The sequence below is a fragment of the Copadichromis virginalis genome, linkage group LG3 (assembly GCF_057382275.1).
Source record: "Copadichromis virginalis isolate Kocher_CV1m ecotype Utaka linkage group LG3, C_Virginalis_male_GT1.1, whole genome shotgun sequence".
NCBI classification, from domain to species: Eukaryota; Metazoa; Chordata; class Actinopteri; order Cichliformes; family Cichlidae; genus Copadichromis; species Copadichromis virginalis.
Genome location: NC_140620.1, coordinates 61034658 through 61053247, shown reverse-complemented (window position 1 = coordinate 61053247; position 18590 = coordinate 61034658). Strand labels below are relative to the sequence as shown.

The 18590-nt window shown below is 41.5% G+C and overlaps 2 protein-coding genes across 2 annotated transcripts; both read right to left on the bottom strand.

Annotated features, from left to right (window-relative positions):
* Window positions 1–945: 945 nt before the first annotated feature.
* Window positions 946–4300, bottom strand: LOC146716449 (protein NLRC3-like). The gene is made up of 3 exons (XM_085452711.1): window positions 4212–4300; window positions 2886–2962; window positions 946–2769 (listed from the first exon to the last, which is right to left on the bottom strand). Exons 1-3 carry the CDS (start codon window positions 4298–4300, stop codon window positions 974–976), a joined length of 1962 nt encoding a protein of 653 aa, XP_085308837.1. The 3' UTR covers window positions 946–973.
* A 12047-nt stretch (window positions 4301–16347) lies between these two features.
* Window positions 16348–18226, bottom strand: LOC146716448 (uncharacterized). The gene has a single exon (XM_085452484.1). The coding sequence runs from the start codon at window positions 18158–18160 to the stop codon at window positions 16586–16588; it is 1575 nt and encodes a 524-aa protein (XP_085308610.1). The 5' UTR covers window positions 18161–18226; the 3' UTR covers window positions 16348–16585.
* Window positions 18227–18590: the final 364 nt, after the last annotated feature.

Below are 18590 nucleotides of genomic sequence, written 5' to 3'. Positions count from 1 at the left end.
CGGGGTTCAAGAGTGGTATGTTAGTCACATGTCCGTCCGCCAGGCAACGTAGTGCCGTACGAAGTAGCGCGAAAAACAAACTTCAAAGTAGCGCTACGCGTTCAGCGGGAGTCGTGGATGATGAGCGGCGATAAACTTGCAAGTTATGCCCAACTCCACCGGTGGATTCTGACAGCGTGGAAAAGTGTGAAAACATCCACGATCACCAACGGATTTTGAAGGGCTGGACTGCTGCATGATGGAGAGGAGGACACCGCCACGGCCCTTCTGAGGGTGTTCGACTCTGACACTGACAATGAGGATTTCTTTGGTTTTGAAAGTGACAACGAAGGAGAGAAGAAGAGTGGATGACGAAGCCATTATGAGCCTGTTTGTATCCGACACTGGAGAAGAGGACTTTGGTGGTTTTAGTGCGCAGGAAGAAGAGAAAGATGGTGAATGACTGACTTTTCTTCTTGTTAAAGCTGTGTCACTGCACCTGAGCCTAAAAGGTAGTCCGAATCTATTTTTCTGGTGTGCTGTAGGTTATTGTTATGTACTACATGTGCAAATATGTACCCATAACTTGTTTTTCAAAATATTAATAAAAGTGATGTCTCCAAACAGCCATCTCTTTCCTGACAATTCCCTTTGTGCATATTCTCTTACATATGATAAGTCAACATTGAAACACCTGCGGCTTTTGGTCAGGTGCGGCTAATGTATGTACAAAACAGGATTTTCCCCTGATTTTAGCTTGTGCGGCTAATATTTAGGTGCGCTTTGTAGTCCGGGAAATACGGTATTTCCTTTTTTGTTTTCTTTAGGTCACGAGCAGTTGTCCAAGCATTTCACTGCATATCGTACTGTGTATGACTGTGTACATGACAAATAAAATTTAAATTTGAATTTGATTTGGTTACAATCTGATTTTATTTTCAAAATTAAACTACTAACCTACACTGATCAATGATGTTAATGATCACATCTGGACTCACCCAGCCTTTCTGCAGTTCCTCACAGCTGGAATCAGTCTCTGTCGTCCCCACACTGATGTTTTGTACTTCTGCAGGTCCAACTCATCCAGAACCTCCTCTGACATCTGCAGCATGAAGGCCAGAGCTGAGCACTGGATCTCAGAGAGTTCCTTCTCTGATCTGTTCTCTGACTTCAGGAACTCTTGGATCTCCTGATGTACTGAGAGGTCATTCATCTCCATCAGACAGTGGAAGATGTTGATGCTTCTGTCAGGAGAGATTTTATCACTGTTCATCTCCTTCAGGTTGTTGATGACTCTCTGGATGGTTCCTGGACTGATCTCTGTCTGACCCAGCAGACCTACTAAGAGTCTCTGGTTGGACTCCAGACAGAGGCCATGAAGGAAGCGAACAAACAGGTCCAGGTGGCCATTTTTACTCTGGAGGGATTTCTTCATGGCTCGTTTAAGGAAATCATCCAGAGAGGACTCGTTGTATTTTTGTCCCAAGAAGTTCTTCAGCACCTTTGTCTTCCTGTTGGTGAAACAGTGGAACATGTAGACTGCAGCCAGAAACTCCTGAATGCTCAGATGAACAAAGCAGTAGACTGGTTTCTGGAAGATCACACACTCTCTTTTGAAGATCTCTGTACAAACTCCTGAGTACACCGAGGCCTCTGTCACATCCAGACCACACTGCTCCAGGTCTTCTTGGTAGAACATGATGTTTCCTTTCTCCAGATGTTCAAACGCCAGCCTCCCCAGCTTCAGAAGAACTTTCCTGTCAGCCTCCGTCAGCTCCTGTGGACTCGTCTCATGTCCCTCATGGTACTTGTTCTTCTTCCTCTTTGTCTGAACCAGCAGGAAGTGTGAGTACATGTCAGTCAGGGTCTTGGGCAGCTCTCCTCTCTGCTCTGTAGTCAACATGTGCTCCAGAACTGTAGCAGTGATCCAGCAGAAGACTGGGATACTACACATGATGTGGAGGCTCCTGGATGTCTTCATGTGGGAGATGATTCTGCTGGACAGCTCTTCATCACTGAATCTCCTCCTGAAGTACTCCTCCTTCTGGGCGTCAGTGAAGCCTCGTACTTCTGTTAGCCTGTCAACACATGTAGGAGGGATCTGATTGGCTGCTGCGGGTCGGGAAGTTATCCAGACGAGAGCCGAGGGAAGCAGATTCCCCTGGATGAGGTTTGTCAGCAGCTGGCTGACTGATGACTTCTGTGTGACATCAGACAGCAGCTTCCTGTTGGTGAAATCCAATGAAAGTCTGCTTTCATCCAGGCCGTCAAAGATGAACAAAAGCTGAGAGACAGCCAGCTTCTCTGCTGTGACCTTCTGTAATGTTGGATGGAAAACATGGAGCAGCTCCAGAAGACTGTACTGCTCACCTCTGATCAGGTTCAGCTCCCTGAATGAAAGCAGAACCACCACACTGACATGTTGGTTCTCCAAGCCCTCTGCCCAGTCCAGAGTGAACTTCTGCACTGAGAAGGTTTTTCCAACACCAGCCACGCCGTTGGTCAGAACCACTCTGATGGGTCTCTGTTGGTCAGGTAAGGCTTTAAAGATGTCCTGGCACCTGATTGGAGCGTCATGGAGGGCGTCCATCTTGGAAGCTGTCTCCAGCTGCCTCACCTCATGTTGGGTATGAACCTCTTCACTCTGTCCCTCTGTGATGTAGAGCTCAGTGTAGATCCTGTTGAGGAGGGTTCTACTTCCTGTTTCATCACTTCCTTCAGTCACACGTTCACATCTCCTCCTCAGACTGATCTTATGTTCATCTAAAACCTCCTGCAGACCAACATCTGCTGAAAGAAAGAAAAACAATGAGACTAAAGAGAAAGAAAACTCTTCAATGTCTGAACAACACAAGAAGTCCAGTTTTCAGAAATGAGTCCATCAGCAGACAGATGTTCAGTCTTACTTTGTACACAGCTGCTCTGACTGGCTGTCTGCAGTCCAGCTCTGCTTCTGGATCTTTCTCCACACTGTGCAGAAGCTCTGATGGTGACACAGAAAAGTCAAAGTGGAGATACTTCTGTCCACCTTTGATTAGACTCATTATAAAAAGGAAAACAAAGTTTGAACACAGTCATGTTTCCAGTTCACTGACTTACATTTATTCCATGGACACTCACTCTAACCTGAAGCACAGCTACAACCCAACATTGTTGAGGCCTCATCTCCTCCTTTCCTGACTGTAGAGGTTAAATATGCAACAACCAACAAATAAAAGAATTTGGTTCATTTCAAAGAAATTCACACGGTGACCAAGTAAAGTAACCGTAGTAAAGGAGACAACATCCCGTTGATGGTGGGATTATTTGAAAGATTTGCTTTAGTCACGTCACCAAATGCAGTTGAACCACCCGTGGATCCATGTTTGACCATTCTACCACTCTGAGCTCTGCTTTTGAATCATTTTATTATTATCATCATTCATTTATTCATTCTTTGGAGGGGGGCTATTTCCTAATGCCGCCCTAATAAGCTGATGTTCAAGGGGAAATATAACAGAAACTCTTTCAGTGTTATTCATTAATAAATTAACAGATAAACTGTGAAGAAGAAAAAACTGAGATTTAAAGGAGAGAGTGAGAAACTTGATCATCCATCCTCATAATACATGTTTATCAGTATCTGCTGTGACCATACTGCAGTAATAACTACAAGTCTACATTTCTGTGACTGTTGATCAATCACAGCAGGAATCTGAGCTCATCTCTGCACACAGAGCAGCTTCAGCTCTGGGATAAACTGCTCACTTCACGTCCTTCTCAGCTCACAGACACTCATCCTGATATTTTCCTTTAACATTTGATGGTATAATTCATCTGAGTTTACACTTTATCTGCATAAATACAGAAAAACAGACCCAAACACCATAAACCATCAGTTTCACCATGTAGAATATGTTGTAGTTTCCTTGCTTTTAATTCAGAGAAAAACTCTGATCTTGATTTTCTCTGTTCTCTTTGCCACAGCCCATCCCAGCAGCAGCTGAAGCAGCTGACTGTCACAACACTGAATAACACTTTAGGAGGAATTTCAGAGGTCAGTAAAGCTTCAGTTTCAACATCAGTTAATTAATCATAGTTCATCATAAATGTTAACCTGGCTGGCACACATGTTAATGTTAGCCATTTAAATATTAGCAGTTAGCTGAGGCCACAAGAAGAAGAGGCCCTAGAAGAACAATGGATGATAAGATTAGATTTTCAAGACTAGGCAGAGACGTGTTTTCCTTTACTGTCTCTTACAGAGGAGGGAGCAGATACCAGACGAGGTCACGGAGGTACGGGGAGGATTCGCAGCAGACAGCAAGACTGCCACGTCCATGTGAGAGAGCGATGGCTACGATAATCTCTGTTTTTGTCTCCCTATATAATGTTGTACAGCCCATGTGAGGGTTAACACAAACATCAGTCCTTCTACTTCAGTATGTTTGACACTTTGTTTACACCTAAATTAACTTTACTGTTAACGAGTTTTCATGTTTCTGTAATCCACCAGTGTGCTCATGCTTTTTTAAGTGAAAACATATTTTAATGATCAAATATAATTATGTTTGTTATTTGTGGATTTTAAATGTCCTTGACAGAGACAGATGATGATCATTATCCTGCACTGTGGTCTCAGGTTTGGTCGAGCTAGCACAAAGAATGGCTATGTTGAACTTCCTCCTGGGATCTACACTAAGAAGTGAGTCCAACATTAGCAGGGTCTCTTTCCTTTATCTGATTCACTTTAGCATTCACAGTCACGTGAAGCTTGTTATTAACTCTATAAGTCAACCCAGGGTTTCAGCTGAGCGCTCACATGAAACACATGGTGTTGGCAGCATCTGATCAATCATATTCATGGAGACGTGTATCAGCAACAGAGCAGCTGAGTTTGCAGAAGGAAGTCAAACTAAACCACAGGAACAATATGAGGAGATTACACACATAATAAAATACTAGCAGTAACACAGCTGCTGCAGACAAATCAGTCGTGTGATCGTGTGTGAGAGGAGAAGGACTGTAAAGGAGTTTGGTGTTAAAAGCTCTGTATGAATGTGGGAGACTTTGAAGGGCTTTAAAAAGGCCAATATAAAATAAAAGGCAGCAAAATTGCTGAGTGTGAAAGTCACCAGACTTATCAGAGCTCTGTGATTAAGACCTGTAAGAACACCTATTTGTACTTGTTGGCATTATATCAAACACACACGTATATTAAGCCTTTGTTTGAACTCTGGTTGAATTTGTTACTTTCAGACTGTGAAACATCACAGAGGCTGCAGCTGCAGATCTTTTATTCACCTGGAAATTTACTTTAAATGTTAGATGGAAAATGTATTGCTCAGTTTAACCAAAGTAAGAACAAGAATCCATAAACCTTCATAAAGACAAACATCTCCCAGAACATTGAGCTGCTGAAGTGTCACTGAAGGGACAAACTATTTGTCCTCCTCCATCCAGCAACACCTGAAACACCTGAGTGGAAGCTCCTCCCTACACTGTGTTTGAAGCAAAGCACAAAGGAGACACCTGCTGGAGCAGCTGGAGTCCTACAGACACTCAGCCTCTTCACTACACAAACACCTCCTACAACATCCACTCTTTCCACTCTGACTGCTGTGTTTGTGGAAACACTCCAACACACACCGCTTCACATACCAACATAGAAATGTGTGAAAAAGAGCTGAGCTGATATTAAACATGAGGATTTATTCAGAAATACAGAGTCAGGAACAACATCTAGACACACATTACCTCTCAGCAGCAGAAGAACAGCCTTTAAAGTCTATATCAATACCCTTCGACCTGTTGCTCTTTAAGGAAACACAGCTGGGTTCAGGTCCAGGAGATTCTGGCCTCTTATTGATCCTAAAAGAAAAAGAATAAATGTCACAGCTTCATGAGACAGGAAGGAAAAACTGGAAATATTAAATTAAAGACATGATGAACAATCTCATAAAAATAATGTACTTACTCTTTGTCACATAACAGTCTTTTGTTAAAGTTTACAACAGCACCCTTCGACCTGTTGCTCTTTAAGGAAACACAGCTGGGTTCAGGTCCAGGCTCTGGATTAGTTTCAGGGTTATGTCCAGCTGAGCCTGGTACGCCCCACAGCTCTGGGCTTTAAAACAACACACACAGAGGTATGAGTGTGAATAATGATGGAGCAGTGATGTGAGTGCTGAGCTGTGACATGGAGAAGAGTCATGGACAGTTAGAGATGGTCATCTCACCTCTGAGCTTTGGTCTGGCTCTCATGTTCCCCACACAGAGTGCTTTTAGAGGGAGGGACTCCCTCCTCTCTGTCCTCACACTGATCCATGCTGCTCAGTTCACATCAGCTCACACACACTTTCTACCTTCACCTGCAGAGGAAACACAAATCATTCATGTGCACATCAACTGAGAGCTGCAGAGGTCGTGTCTGATGTTTTGGACTAACATCCATCTGAGACGCAGCTTTCATTTCAGTAACAGTGCCCAGGACCAAGCTGACTGCTTACAGAGAGTTCATACTGTAACTGCTAGCTGCTCTTTGGGCTCCGCCTCCAAGACTGTGTTGTAGGTTGAATGACTTCTTTGTGAGCACGGCTGCTGAGTTATTGCATTTATGTGCAAGGAATTTAATTGTACCCTTGAAATGAAATTATTTGCTCGGATCATGTTTTTGCTAATGCTTGTGTTATGACATAAAAAAACAAACTGTAGGACAGGTGAGAAGTGGGAGGAGATTTTCAAATTAATTTGTAGCTGTTTATCTTTGTCTTGTCAGAGTTAAATGTATCTTATATCTCCCTTTTTTCACTGAGCAGTTTCAACTTTTATTAAAAATGGAATGATATTTTTTTAAGTCTGTAACTTGTGGATTATCAATAAAGTGCATTTATTTTTTCAACATGAATAGTGTACCACTCTTCAACCTTCTGCATGACTTGACTTCGTTTACTTTTCAAACATACTTTACTAAGAGCATAAACAGGACATAATGCCAGCATAAAGATGATGATTGGTGATGGGTCTGCCTCGCACAACCCCTCGCTGGAACAGAGACAATTCAACTACAACAGCAAAAAGCTTTGAACACCAGGCAGAGCTCTTTGAGTTTCTTGTGCATGAGGGAGAGAACTGGACAAAACTCATACTGGAGACATACAAACACATCTGTGTTTGTATGTGTGGGGGTCAAGATGTGACCCCATAAACAACTTCCCTAAACCTGCAGTCCAGCTATTGTTGGGATTTAAATATATATTCTTAATTCTTATTTTCTCATTATATTTTTTATTTATTTTAATATGAGATGCCTTCAGAAACTGAGCTCAGAGGAGACAAGACTAGGTTAAGGCATAAAACAATAAAAGAAGGTATGACCTCTCTCATGATCCCAAGTTGTGTGTGCATGCCAGAGCACTCTGGAAGGCACACAGAGTCTTTACAGACTACTAAGGATCAAACCTCTGTCATCATGCAATCGATTATAAAACTCTAAGCATATATGAGTAAATATTTCTAAGCATAAATGACAATCAACAATATTAACCTTACAATTGGCATCAGGGATTTACTTTTAGGCAATAGGGCAGTTTTACTTGCTGATCAGCAAAAACATATTTATGTTACAGTTTTTTCAGCTAAGAAGAGCTTAAAGACTCTCAGCTTTTATACTCAAGCCCCTGTAAATAGTTGGACAAAAAAATAATTTTCTCAGAAGTGTTCATGTTCCTTTATTCACAGATTATTTCACAGATAGAGACTGAATAACATTTGTAACCCGGCACTTTGCAAAAACCAATGACTTTAAATAAGTATTGTATTATTTTAAAAGTCGGAATATAGTATAAATACTATGCCTAACCAGAAACTTATGACTTTTATTAAAAAAATATTTTTAAAAAATTGATCGTTTAAATGCATTTATCTTTAAATAGTTTTTGTCATTAACCAAAATGCAGTGAGTTTATTTTCGAAATGTAAAACCTGTCAAACCCGTTTATGGTGTGAACAAAGCGGACATTTTATGACGCAGTATTTTAAAGCAGAGTCAGACATGAGAATCTAGAAACTATCAACTACATGTAGGTAAAAGACTAACTTGTGACTTTTTTTAGCTTGTGCTGTTTCCATGAATACAAAGACAAATTGTTAAAGGAGGAAACAAAGCAAACTTACAGTTTCTTCACACACCAACAAGCTCCGCTCCACACCTGGACACTAAACACGGACACACAGGTGAGCTGCTTCCGGGAAGGAGGCGGGACTCCAGCTGAAGCTCACAGGTGGGAGGGGCTCAGCTCTGTGTGTGCTGATGTGTTAACTTTAAAAATATGCCGTCTGACTGCTCAGACTGAGTCAGAGTAAAGTTCACATGCTGACGTGTGGAGACATGAAACCTTGTTGTAGCTGCAGGTGTGAACACACTGATCCCAGATCAGCTCTGCTGTATTTGTAACATGAACATTTCTGCTGCAAAGCTTCAAATGTTCAGCATGTTTCTTTGTTTCCAGTCTATAGATCAGGGGCCCGTTCTTCGTACGTCGCTAAGTAAGTTAGCTGGATTAGATTGTTGACGATTTCGCGTGATCTTGGATCGTTCGGTTCCCCGAAGCTCATCCGGGACTTGCTGTCATAGCAACAGAGCCGTAAGCGTAAACCTGCTCGGGAGCAGGTTTACTTTATGTAAACAGGATTAGATCGCGGCCACGCAGGTATGTCCGCTTCATTTATACGAAAGCAACAGCGATAAATAAATAACATCAATGTAACTGAAGATAATGCAGCACTTGATCCTTTTATTGATGTCACACAGATACATACAGGTCATTTCCTAAAAAAGGGAAATGTACTATTAACATTCTATTACATGTATGTGATTATTACAGATGTAATTCATATTTCAGAGTAGTAATTGTAAATTACTTCGTGTAATCAAGATGAGAGACCACGGCTATAAAAGCCAAGGTGGATTTGGGAAGCCTGTCGCAGCCATGTCCTGTCCGTATACGCGACCAACCCATTGCGGAAGGTGCAAGATTGATAAGGAGAGTCCTCAGAATTCAGCATATATTGCGGGACAGACAGGATCCTTTAGCTCAGCGCGACAGTGTGCTCATAGAGAGATATCGATTTTCCCGTGAGGATATTATTTACTTAACCAACTTGTTGACGAGGGGGTGCAGGACCACCACCTGTCTTTTGTTGCTCTGCCCTTTTCTTGGTTGCTGTTATAAACAAACAAACAGATTATTTCAGGGTCTCTTTCCAAGAGACGAAAAGCAATATAAGTGATAAATATTACCATTCTGTAGAATATTCTTATATTTCACTTTTACTTGTTCCCATGTTCTAGTGGGTCCTGTTGTGGCTCTAATGTGAAAGAGGATATAATATAACAATATAATATAATGTAATATAATATAATATAATATTGGATAATATAGTGTAATATAATAAATCTACCCTACCGCCTACTGGTGTTGGCCAGAGGGGCCGATGGCGCGATATGGCAGCCTCGCTTCTGTCAGTCTGCCCCAGGGCAGCTGTGGCTACAACCGTAGCTGCTCCACCAGTGTGTGAATGTGCGAGTGAATGAATAGTGGCATTGTAAAGCGCTTTGGGTGCCTTGAAAAGCGCTATATAAATCCAATATATTATTATTATTATTATTATTAAATTACTTACGAGTTTAATTTGTCAGCAACTTTCTGCCAGCCCTCTCTCCTTGCTTTTGCAGCCTTTGCAGTGTTCCCTTGCGTTCTGATTAAACTCTGAAACTCCTGAAATCCCTCACTCAAGAGTTCTTGCTCTGCTGCCGAAAAATACCGAGCCGAGCGCGCTCCGTCGACATTTTCGCCGACCAATCAGAGGGTTGCCGATCAATGTTTCTACTATCGATGCGTAGCCCCTTTTACGACACCCAGTGATGTCACATTACTGCGTCCAACTGTACTAATCGTCAACGGAAGGTGTGTTCGGAGAACCGGATTAGCGAGCTCACGGTTAGCGCGATGGTTTGATCTTGGATGTGTCATTTGATCTTGGATGTAGTGAGCGACGTACGAAGAACGGGCCCCAGGTCACACTTTCTACCTTCACCTGTGCAGTAAAGACTGAGAGCAGAGCTGAAACCAAGCGTCCAATCAGGGAGCAGCATCAACACCTGAGCTTCCTTCAGACTCTGTTATTGAAGATGTTGTTGGTACAAAGTTCATCTGCTGCTCACATGAATCCTGTGATGAAAGCTTTGTTTCACTGAAGGTTTCTTCAAAGCTCATTTCAACCTGTTGAAGTCATGAATGAAAGTGCAGACTGAGAGTGGATCACATGATGTTTAAGGTGTGTCATGTGACATGTTCAGTATTGTCACACATGTCTAGTTTGTCCCTGATATCATAACTGCTCAAACACTGATGATTATATTTGAAGAATTATTACTGATGGCAGCAAAGTTTGAATTGAGCTCTCTGTCTGTGCGGATTTGTCGCCCTCTGGAGGTCAAAACACAAACTGCATGATGTCACTGGTTACAGTGACATCATGCAGATATATATACATATATATACATATATATATACACACATATACATATATCACTGACTTTCAGCTTGTTGTGTTTGTGGATATATGACTGACTTTAATTATTAAACATTCGCACATAAATAAGTGACGTCATATTCAGTACTTTTGACAGTTCACTCTTCAGCTGCTCCATCTTATTAGGGAAATTCCATGTACATAAATGTAAATTTCAAAACTCAACCCCATCATTTAATTTGTTTTTGATTGAAATTGAATATTACTTAAACTCTCTTAAATTAACTTCCAATAAAAAAGGTTTATCATTGATTTAAATTCATTCAGAAATGTTTAACGAATGAGCTGTCACAATTTTCAAGTACAAAGTTGTTATGAAGTCTGTCACATCCCCCCCTTTTTTTCTTCTTTTTTTCTCCTTTATTTATTCATCCTTCTTATTTCATTGTACTGTATATTGTTACTCTTATTTGCCTTGTATGTCTACTGTACAAACTGGAACTGGAATGACTGACTGTTCACTTTATAATTTCAATAAAGTTTGGGGGAAAAAAAAGAAAATCTCTTCGGCCACTCCCTTCTGCCGTATTTTGCGGCAAAATTATCCACACCCACCGCTGCGCTATGAATTGTGAGATATATGGGACCACGAAGCGTGCGCCGGACCACGCTTGATATTTGGGGAAATCGACAGCGCATTTGAAGTACACTTCGAATTGGGACAGCCGTCGTCGCGTGGCGGTGACGTAACCGCACTTAAAATGCGTACTTCAAGCATGCAGACCCTGAATTGGGACAGAGCCATCAAGCCATCCTGTCACACTGAGCATGTGCAAACACAGCAGCCAACATTCTGTTACACTGAGCATGTGCAAACACAGCAACCAACATCCTGTCATACTGAGCATGTGCAAACACCACTCTCAGCTTCCATCACTCACAAGCTCCACCCTCCACTTAAAAGCCCAGAACAAAGCTTGTGACCAACACAGCACAGACAGAGGTGATGTTCACGCTCTGTTTCTGGGTGGGAAACTCACCTGTGGGTGTGGCTGTTCCTCCCCTACAATCTCTGATGTCACAGCTGCTAAATTAGACTGAACTGAAGCCAGACTCAAACAGAAAACATCCTCAAAGACTTAGAGAGAGCGCTGCTCTATCTCTGGACCCAAAATATATGTTCCACCACCTGTGCTTCAAATCCAGGGAGAAGGTGGACATGTTTGTGGGAGGCTAGGATTCTGGACGCCCTTTGCGGCCACGCTGTGATGTCATGGACCTTCAGAGGAAGCAGAGGCTGAATTTAAACACACCTGCTGACTTCATGTGTTCGGCTCTGACAGCTGCCATGTGTCACAGCGTGGATAATAAAGCCATCAAACTTCACTCAGCTCCAATAACACCATCAGTGTTTGATGTCCAGAGGATTCATCAGCTTTAACCATGATAGAAGCAGGAAGTTAAGATGAAGATGATAAACCACACTGAGCGACACACTGCGAGCAGGTTCGCAGAGATCTGAGCAAGAGCGAATGAAAAAACTGAGCGAGAGGGGCTGTTATTGAATGAATGAAGTCCTCATTTCCCAGCTTCAGTCAGACTGGTTCACCTGTCCCCACACCAGTCACACCACTGGCTGAGAACATGGATCAGCACTTGCACTTGAGCACATGGATAATGTGACTTGGAGCTCTTTTGGTTCAGAGACAGCAAGCAGTTAGGCAAAGAGAGAAGAACTCAGCCTGTGGGATTCACTGAAAGAAGTCATATAAATCCTCAGCACCATCCACAAGCATTTGTATTATTTGCAAAGAACATGGAGAACATCGGTGTATGAACGCAGCAGTATTCATGTATATTGGAAAACAACATTTACAGCTACATTTACCAGAGGATCACAGACCCGCGCAGTAAACACAAGAGAGATAAACATGTTTGTGAACACAGGTTTGTTCTTACAGATTTATGACTTAATGCCAAACTATTCTGATCTCATTTTAAAATGAAACATGTCCATGTAATGACTGCATTAACCTGATGGGCCTGAGGTCAAGTTTAGGATATATTGTTCATTTCTTCAAAATATATTTCAGATTGGTCGTACCTGATAAGTAGAAAAAGTAAAAATTATCTTTGAATGGTGTTTTTCTGTTTATTTATTTCTAAATGCTTGGACTGGCCAAAATGAAAGGGATTAGCAATGAGTATGTAACACTGGTGGTGCAATACTAGTAATGGGCATGTAAGACCTGTTAGTGCTACTTCTTGCCTTCGTTGCCTGTTGTACGGCAGTATAGTTACCTTTAACCACAGTACGAGGACAGAAGGGAAATATGGACCAGATCAAACAGGTTCTAGATTTGTAGGAGCTAAGGGTGTATGACAACAGAGGACTTGTACACAGTAGGTGTAGAAAACACAATTGCATTTATTAGCAATTATTAAAGTTGTGCACATTTAACAAAAGTAGAGCGCGCTTCTTGAAAACAAAATAAAATAAAATAAACCCCACAAATGGTCGACCCAAGGATATATTGTCTTTTGTGTCTTTTTTAAAGTCAATTTCAGTCTTTCAATGTTCAATAGTCACTCAGTGTGTTTGTAACCAGTCGGGTTACAATCTACCAGTTCATCCGGCTCTTTGGGCTGGGCTCGCCATCCAGTACTGGAAAAGGGATCCTCGATTCTTCTCAGGTCCTCAAAACCAATCCAATCCAAATAAGCAAAGGGAAAAAACCTGACCTGGGGACCAGGCCAGAACACAGTAGTTCAACATTTAAGCTATCATGCCTGTAACTTATTATTACTACTGGTTGCTTGTAGTGCTTCTAAATTTCTTTCAAAATATTCTATGTTGTACAACAAATTATTCTCATTTCAAAGGGAAAAAGTGCATAGGAAATACACATTTAAAACAATACTAAATAGCTCAGCAGTGCATTAAAAATACACATTGGCTTGAGACTTATCAAGTTTCAGCTAAGTACAGTGCAGGTGAAGGCACTTAATTTTACGTTGCTAATACTTAATTGTGCAGAACTATAATTAGCACCATGAGAAAAGTGAACATGTGCTAACATAACAACTTCGCACAAAACCATACATCAATACCACAGTAATGTGACATAAACCTTTAAAGAACATCTCGTATAAAGTGCAGCAGACTCAGTGCTAATTGCTTTAGCCTCGGAAAAGGCACTTTCATTGCAAAATGGCTAATGGAAGTTAGCATCGGAGCTAGCGGCAAGTAGCATGCTATGCTAGCGCACGTGTTTTGGTTTTTTTTGCGATCAACTTTTTTTTTTATTAACAATTGAAACAATACAGTCACAAACAACATAACACATTATAGTGCAAATGAACTCTCGTGGAGGATTAAAAAAAAAAACACAGTCAATACAACAAAACTAACAGCAAGGATCTGGGGGGACGGGGGCTAGACAAAAAATCCACAGGATTAACGGGGAAGAATTCAAAAAAGAGCACAGGTTGATATACAATAAAGGTAATAATCAAAACAGTTGCAAATGGGAAATGTCATCACAGATTGTGGCAAATCTGCTTGACTTCAGTTTTTTAAGTGACATGAAATAACGTTTAAAGTCATTGATGAACCATGTAAAGGATGGTTTTCTATTCCTCCATTTACAACAATGTATATGGTATTTACCTAACAGGATGACAATGTTAATCACAGTAGAGACAGATGGATGTTGTTTAGCCATATAGAAAATAATATCAGAAATATTAAACTGGGGAATATCGTTGATCTTGAGGGATAACCAACTGTGTAGTTCTAACCAAAAGGCAGCTGATACAGGACATGAGAAAAACAAATGGTGTAATGTTTCACAGGCTGAATCACAAAATGCACACTGATCAACCTCAAATTTAAACCTCCTCTTCAAAAATTCAGACACAGGATATATATTATTAATTATCTTGAAATGAGTTTCTTTTACTTTTGGGGAGACAGGCCACTGAGTGAATTTTGAGAACGCCTTTTCCATGAGTGACTGGTCCCCATGAAGGGCAGGCAAATATCTACCTGAGTTAAACCCCAGGAAAAGAATAGATTTAAAATTCACACTGATAAATTTATTGTTACATTTACTATCATTTAGGATGCGGTTACCAATTTTTAAGTTTGGCAGCGCTGAATTGACCACAGAGAGTAGCATTGAGTAGCATCAGCTGCCTTAGGGCCAAAGGGATAGCACAGCAAACTTTTCTGTATTCTTTTAATGGACAATTAAAGTCGTGTCTTTTTGAGAAAGACACGTAATCCAATAGAGCACCACTCGAATCCAGCAAGTCAGTTACAAACAAGATACCACTCTCAAACCAGTTCCTGATAAATAATGTCTTTTTGTTAGCAGTTATCACTCTATTGTTCCATAGGGTCGACATGTGAGGAGAAAAGTTGTGTGTAAACACCATTTTCCAAAAATGAAGAATCTGTTTGTGAAAATTACAGAGTGTAACAGGTATTTTACTAGTCTCAAAGTCACATTTTAATAGAAAATCAATTCCTCCTAATTCCTTAAATAAAGATCTGGGTATATGAAACCACATGGAATCAGACTGACATAAGCAAGCTCTGAGCCAGTTGATCTTAAAAGTTCCGATCATTGATTCAAAGTCTAAGGCTCTGACACCACCCTTCGGTTGCAACCCGTTCTCACTCCCGACGCGTAAAATTTAACCAACTGTGATCTCTTAATATAGTGGGTTTTGTTTTTCCATAGGAATTGAAAAATAATTGAGTTGGCTTTCCTAATATTTTGGGGAGAAATATAAAGAGAATGACATGGGTAAATTAATTTAGAGATACCTTCAGCTTTGGAAAGGATGACTCTGCCAAATATAGTGATATCCCTGGTTAACCAACGACTAAGGGATTTCTTCATGTCTATGATACGATTGCAGATGTTGTCTTCTCTTCGGGACATATTTTTAGAAATCACCATACCTAAATATTTAACTTCCAATTCAACTCTTATAGAAGCTATATTAGAATCAGAACACGTGTGAATAGGTAACAATTCACATTTGTTAATATTCAGAGACAGTCCTGACACCTGGGAGAATAATGAGATAGTGTTAAGCGCTTTAGCTACCATGGATTTATCTCTTAAAAACAGTGCAGTATCATCAGAAAACTGGCTTATTTTGAATTCCTTGTCAAAGATGTTAATACCATATAAATCAGGGTCTTTTTGGATGATAAGTGCCAGCAGTAGAGTGGTTAATATGAACAATTTGGGGGAAATAGGGCATCCCTGACGGATACCTCTCTGCACATCAAACCTAGGTGTCATTCCAGGGTTAAGTGAGACAGAGCTAGAAATGTTACTGTTAGGAGAAAACTCTGTAAAAAACCCAGGAGAAACAAAGACACAATGAGACAAAGTTACTTTCTTTGCTAAACGTGTACACGGGTGAGCTGCTGAGAACAACTCACACCATGCACAGTGGCTTGGCATTTTTTATAGGCACAGAGCACAGAGACAGTGAGAACAGGATAAGAAAATAATAAACAGATAAAATAAACAACTCCATATGTGGTACTAGTCTCGTCAGCAGAGAGCTGGGAGAAAGCTGCGAGAGATAAAACAATCTAAAACAATATGTCCCAAAACAATATGTCTTCGCTGGGAAAGTCTAAAAGGATAATTCTAAACTAATCTAACCATAGACAAAGGGCATCTTTGTACATTTAAAAGAAGGTAAAGAAACATAGAATCATTTTTCCTGTAACATTCCCTCCTGTTTTAACTTATTTTAAATGTATACAACAATGTCTATTAAGGTTATTTATTAAGTGTCTTTAGCAATGTTTTAATTGTCAAAATGTCAGCATAGCAGAAATGTAAATCATGTGGTCTAAATAATGAAACAAATAAAAGAATAAAAGAATTAAGGAAAATACAATAAAAGAAAATATAAAAGTAATAATGAAGAAAAATAATAAAACTAAAACTACAAAAAATAAAATAAAAGAATAAGCAAACCATATGTTGTACCTGTATAAACTACTAATGTGTTAATCAGTGCATGATCACTTGACAAGTCATTTTTAATCACCACGTCATTTATTAGCAGCTATTACAAGTTCCTCTAACAGAATTGCAACGGGATGCTGTTCTTCTTGAGGCACGGCAACATAAGCAGTCATTGTAGTTGTTATCATCTTTGAAATCATCACTCTTAGACATGGCAACACACACAACACTAATATGAGCAGTGCTATCATGATGAAACCTAAAAGGACAAACGGTTTTGTTACAGCAGCCAGCCATGGACCGCCGAACAGCCAGTCCAGCCAGCCTTGTGCTGTAGCTGCTCCAGGTGTGTGGTCAGTGACATATTGTTGCAAAACCGTCAAGTTCTGCAAAGCTTCATAAATGTCTCCTCCAGCTTCGTAGCCATCAGGGATAAAAGTGCAACATGTCTCCCCGATCAGCTTGCAAACTCCTCCTTGTGATGCTGTCAGCAGATCCAGAGTCAGTCTGTTCTGCAGTACCATCGTTCTGATGGCCTGCTGTTCTCCTGCTAAGGCCGTTCCCAGGGTCCTAGTTAAGTTGATGTGTCGTAGCAGAGCATATCGGTTGATTTCCACGTGATCCCGCACCTCGGCAACTCCAATGCCGGGGATCAAGCTCTGTAAGAATTTCACTCCTCCTCCCCAGATGCGAAACTCACCCGGCACTCCAGTGTCCACTGTAATGCCGAAAGAATTGGGTGAGGCGATGTCCACTTCACGTCTCTGTCGGCTGCTTGGGTGATGTGCAACACGTTGCATGAAGAAGACGTGATCTGATAATTGCACCAGGGCGCACAGACCCCCCCAACCTTCAGGGAGTGACAGATAAGCCTTATTGCCACATAGGAAGTACCAGTCAGCCAAAACTCTGGTTCCTCTACTGCTGGGTGCCGTCCGTGCACATCCTGTCTGGTACTGAGTCTTTGTGTGTAGTGGCATTCGGTAGCTGTAGTCGGAGCGACAGTTGAGGCTCATCAGCGTCGCGTTACTGGCACAGGTTGTGTTGGTTGAACAGGCCATACACTTCCTCTCATTCCTCGGTGGGCAGAAAGTGTATATGGACTTACATAGGTGAGTAGGCAGCTCCCCCACTGCCCGCGATCCATTGTTCATCACACATACTGGCAGTTGTGATGCGTTCAGTTTGTTCAGTAGAATTACATCAGGCAGTGGGTCTGAGACTTGGGGCCAGGTCAGTAGGTTGATCTGTCCGGAACAGTGCACATTCGTGAGTGACGATGACCTCCAGGTTGCTTTTGCTGGGATGCTGTAGTTGGCCTTGGACCAAAGAATACCGTAGCCTGGATGTGTTGCCAGACCCAACAGGCACCAACTGCGATCTTCAGGTATGCTGTACGGCCACAGGCCAGACGTCTGTGAGGATAGGGGCATATGGGTACATGCATAGCAGTCAGTTTTATTATTCAGGTGAGCTGTAGTGTTCATAAGCTGCCACCAGAAGTTAGTGGCGTAGCCATGGGGAAACTTGGTGTACTTTCCTTTGTCATACAGTGTCTGTCTTTTCCTCATGTAGCGTGACTTGTTGTCCCTCACGGAAGCAAAGATGAGGAGCCCGGCCAGGGTCAGGGCCGCTGCAGTTATTAGGAGCCACCACCTCATGACAACAGGACACACCCTCCTGTCGTGAGTAGACCCCCCGGCCAGAAAGGCTGTTCCCTCCACCGGGCGAGATCACGACAATTGGGCGAACCTGTGTCGGCTGAGTTTAGATGGCTTCACTTACTCGTCTGCAATGTCTTCTCATGGATCCAAGATGCTCGTTCCGCTATTTTGCAAGCGGTGGGCGTGGTGAGGAGAACCTGATGTGGTCCCTCCCACCTGGGTGCGCTCCAGTTTTTCCTTTGGAGCACCTTGATCAGAACCCAGTCACCGGGCTGTAATCTGCAAGACACTTGATAGACATCATTACATTCTTCGTTATTTACAATCATCTCTTTATTTTCCTACAACTTAGACATACATTTTGCTACAGGTTTCCCTGAGCATTATATTTTTGACACGTCATGCACGTTCTGACAAATTGTTTTGC

What these genes read in the sequence shown, in the direction of transcription:
- LOC146716448 (XM_085452484.1), bottom strand. Translation starts at nt 18,160, where the DNA reads ATGAGGTGGTGGCTCCTAATAACTGCAGCGGCCCTGACCCTGGCCGGG.
- LOC146716449 (XM_085452711.1), bottom strand. Translation starts at nt 4,300, where the DNA reads ATGGACGTGGCAGTCTTGCTGTCTGCTGCGAATCCTCCCCGTACCTCC. An exon ending in TCCCTCCTCTGTAAGAGACA is followed by an intron (nt 2,963 to 4,211) that starts GTAAAGGAAAAC and finishes TGTCACCATCAG; the next exon opens with AGCTTCTGCACAGTGTGGAG. An exon ending in TCAGAGCAGCTGTGTACAAA is followed by an intron (nt 2,770 to 2,885) that starts GTAAGACTGAAC and finishes TCTTTCTTTCAG; the next exon opens with CAGATGTTGGTCTGCAGGAG.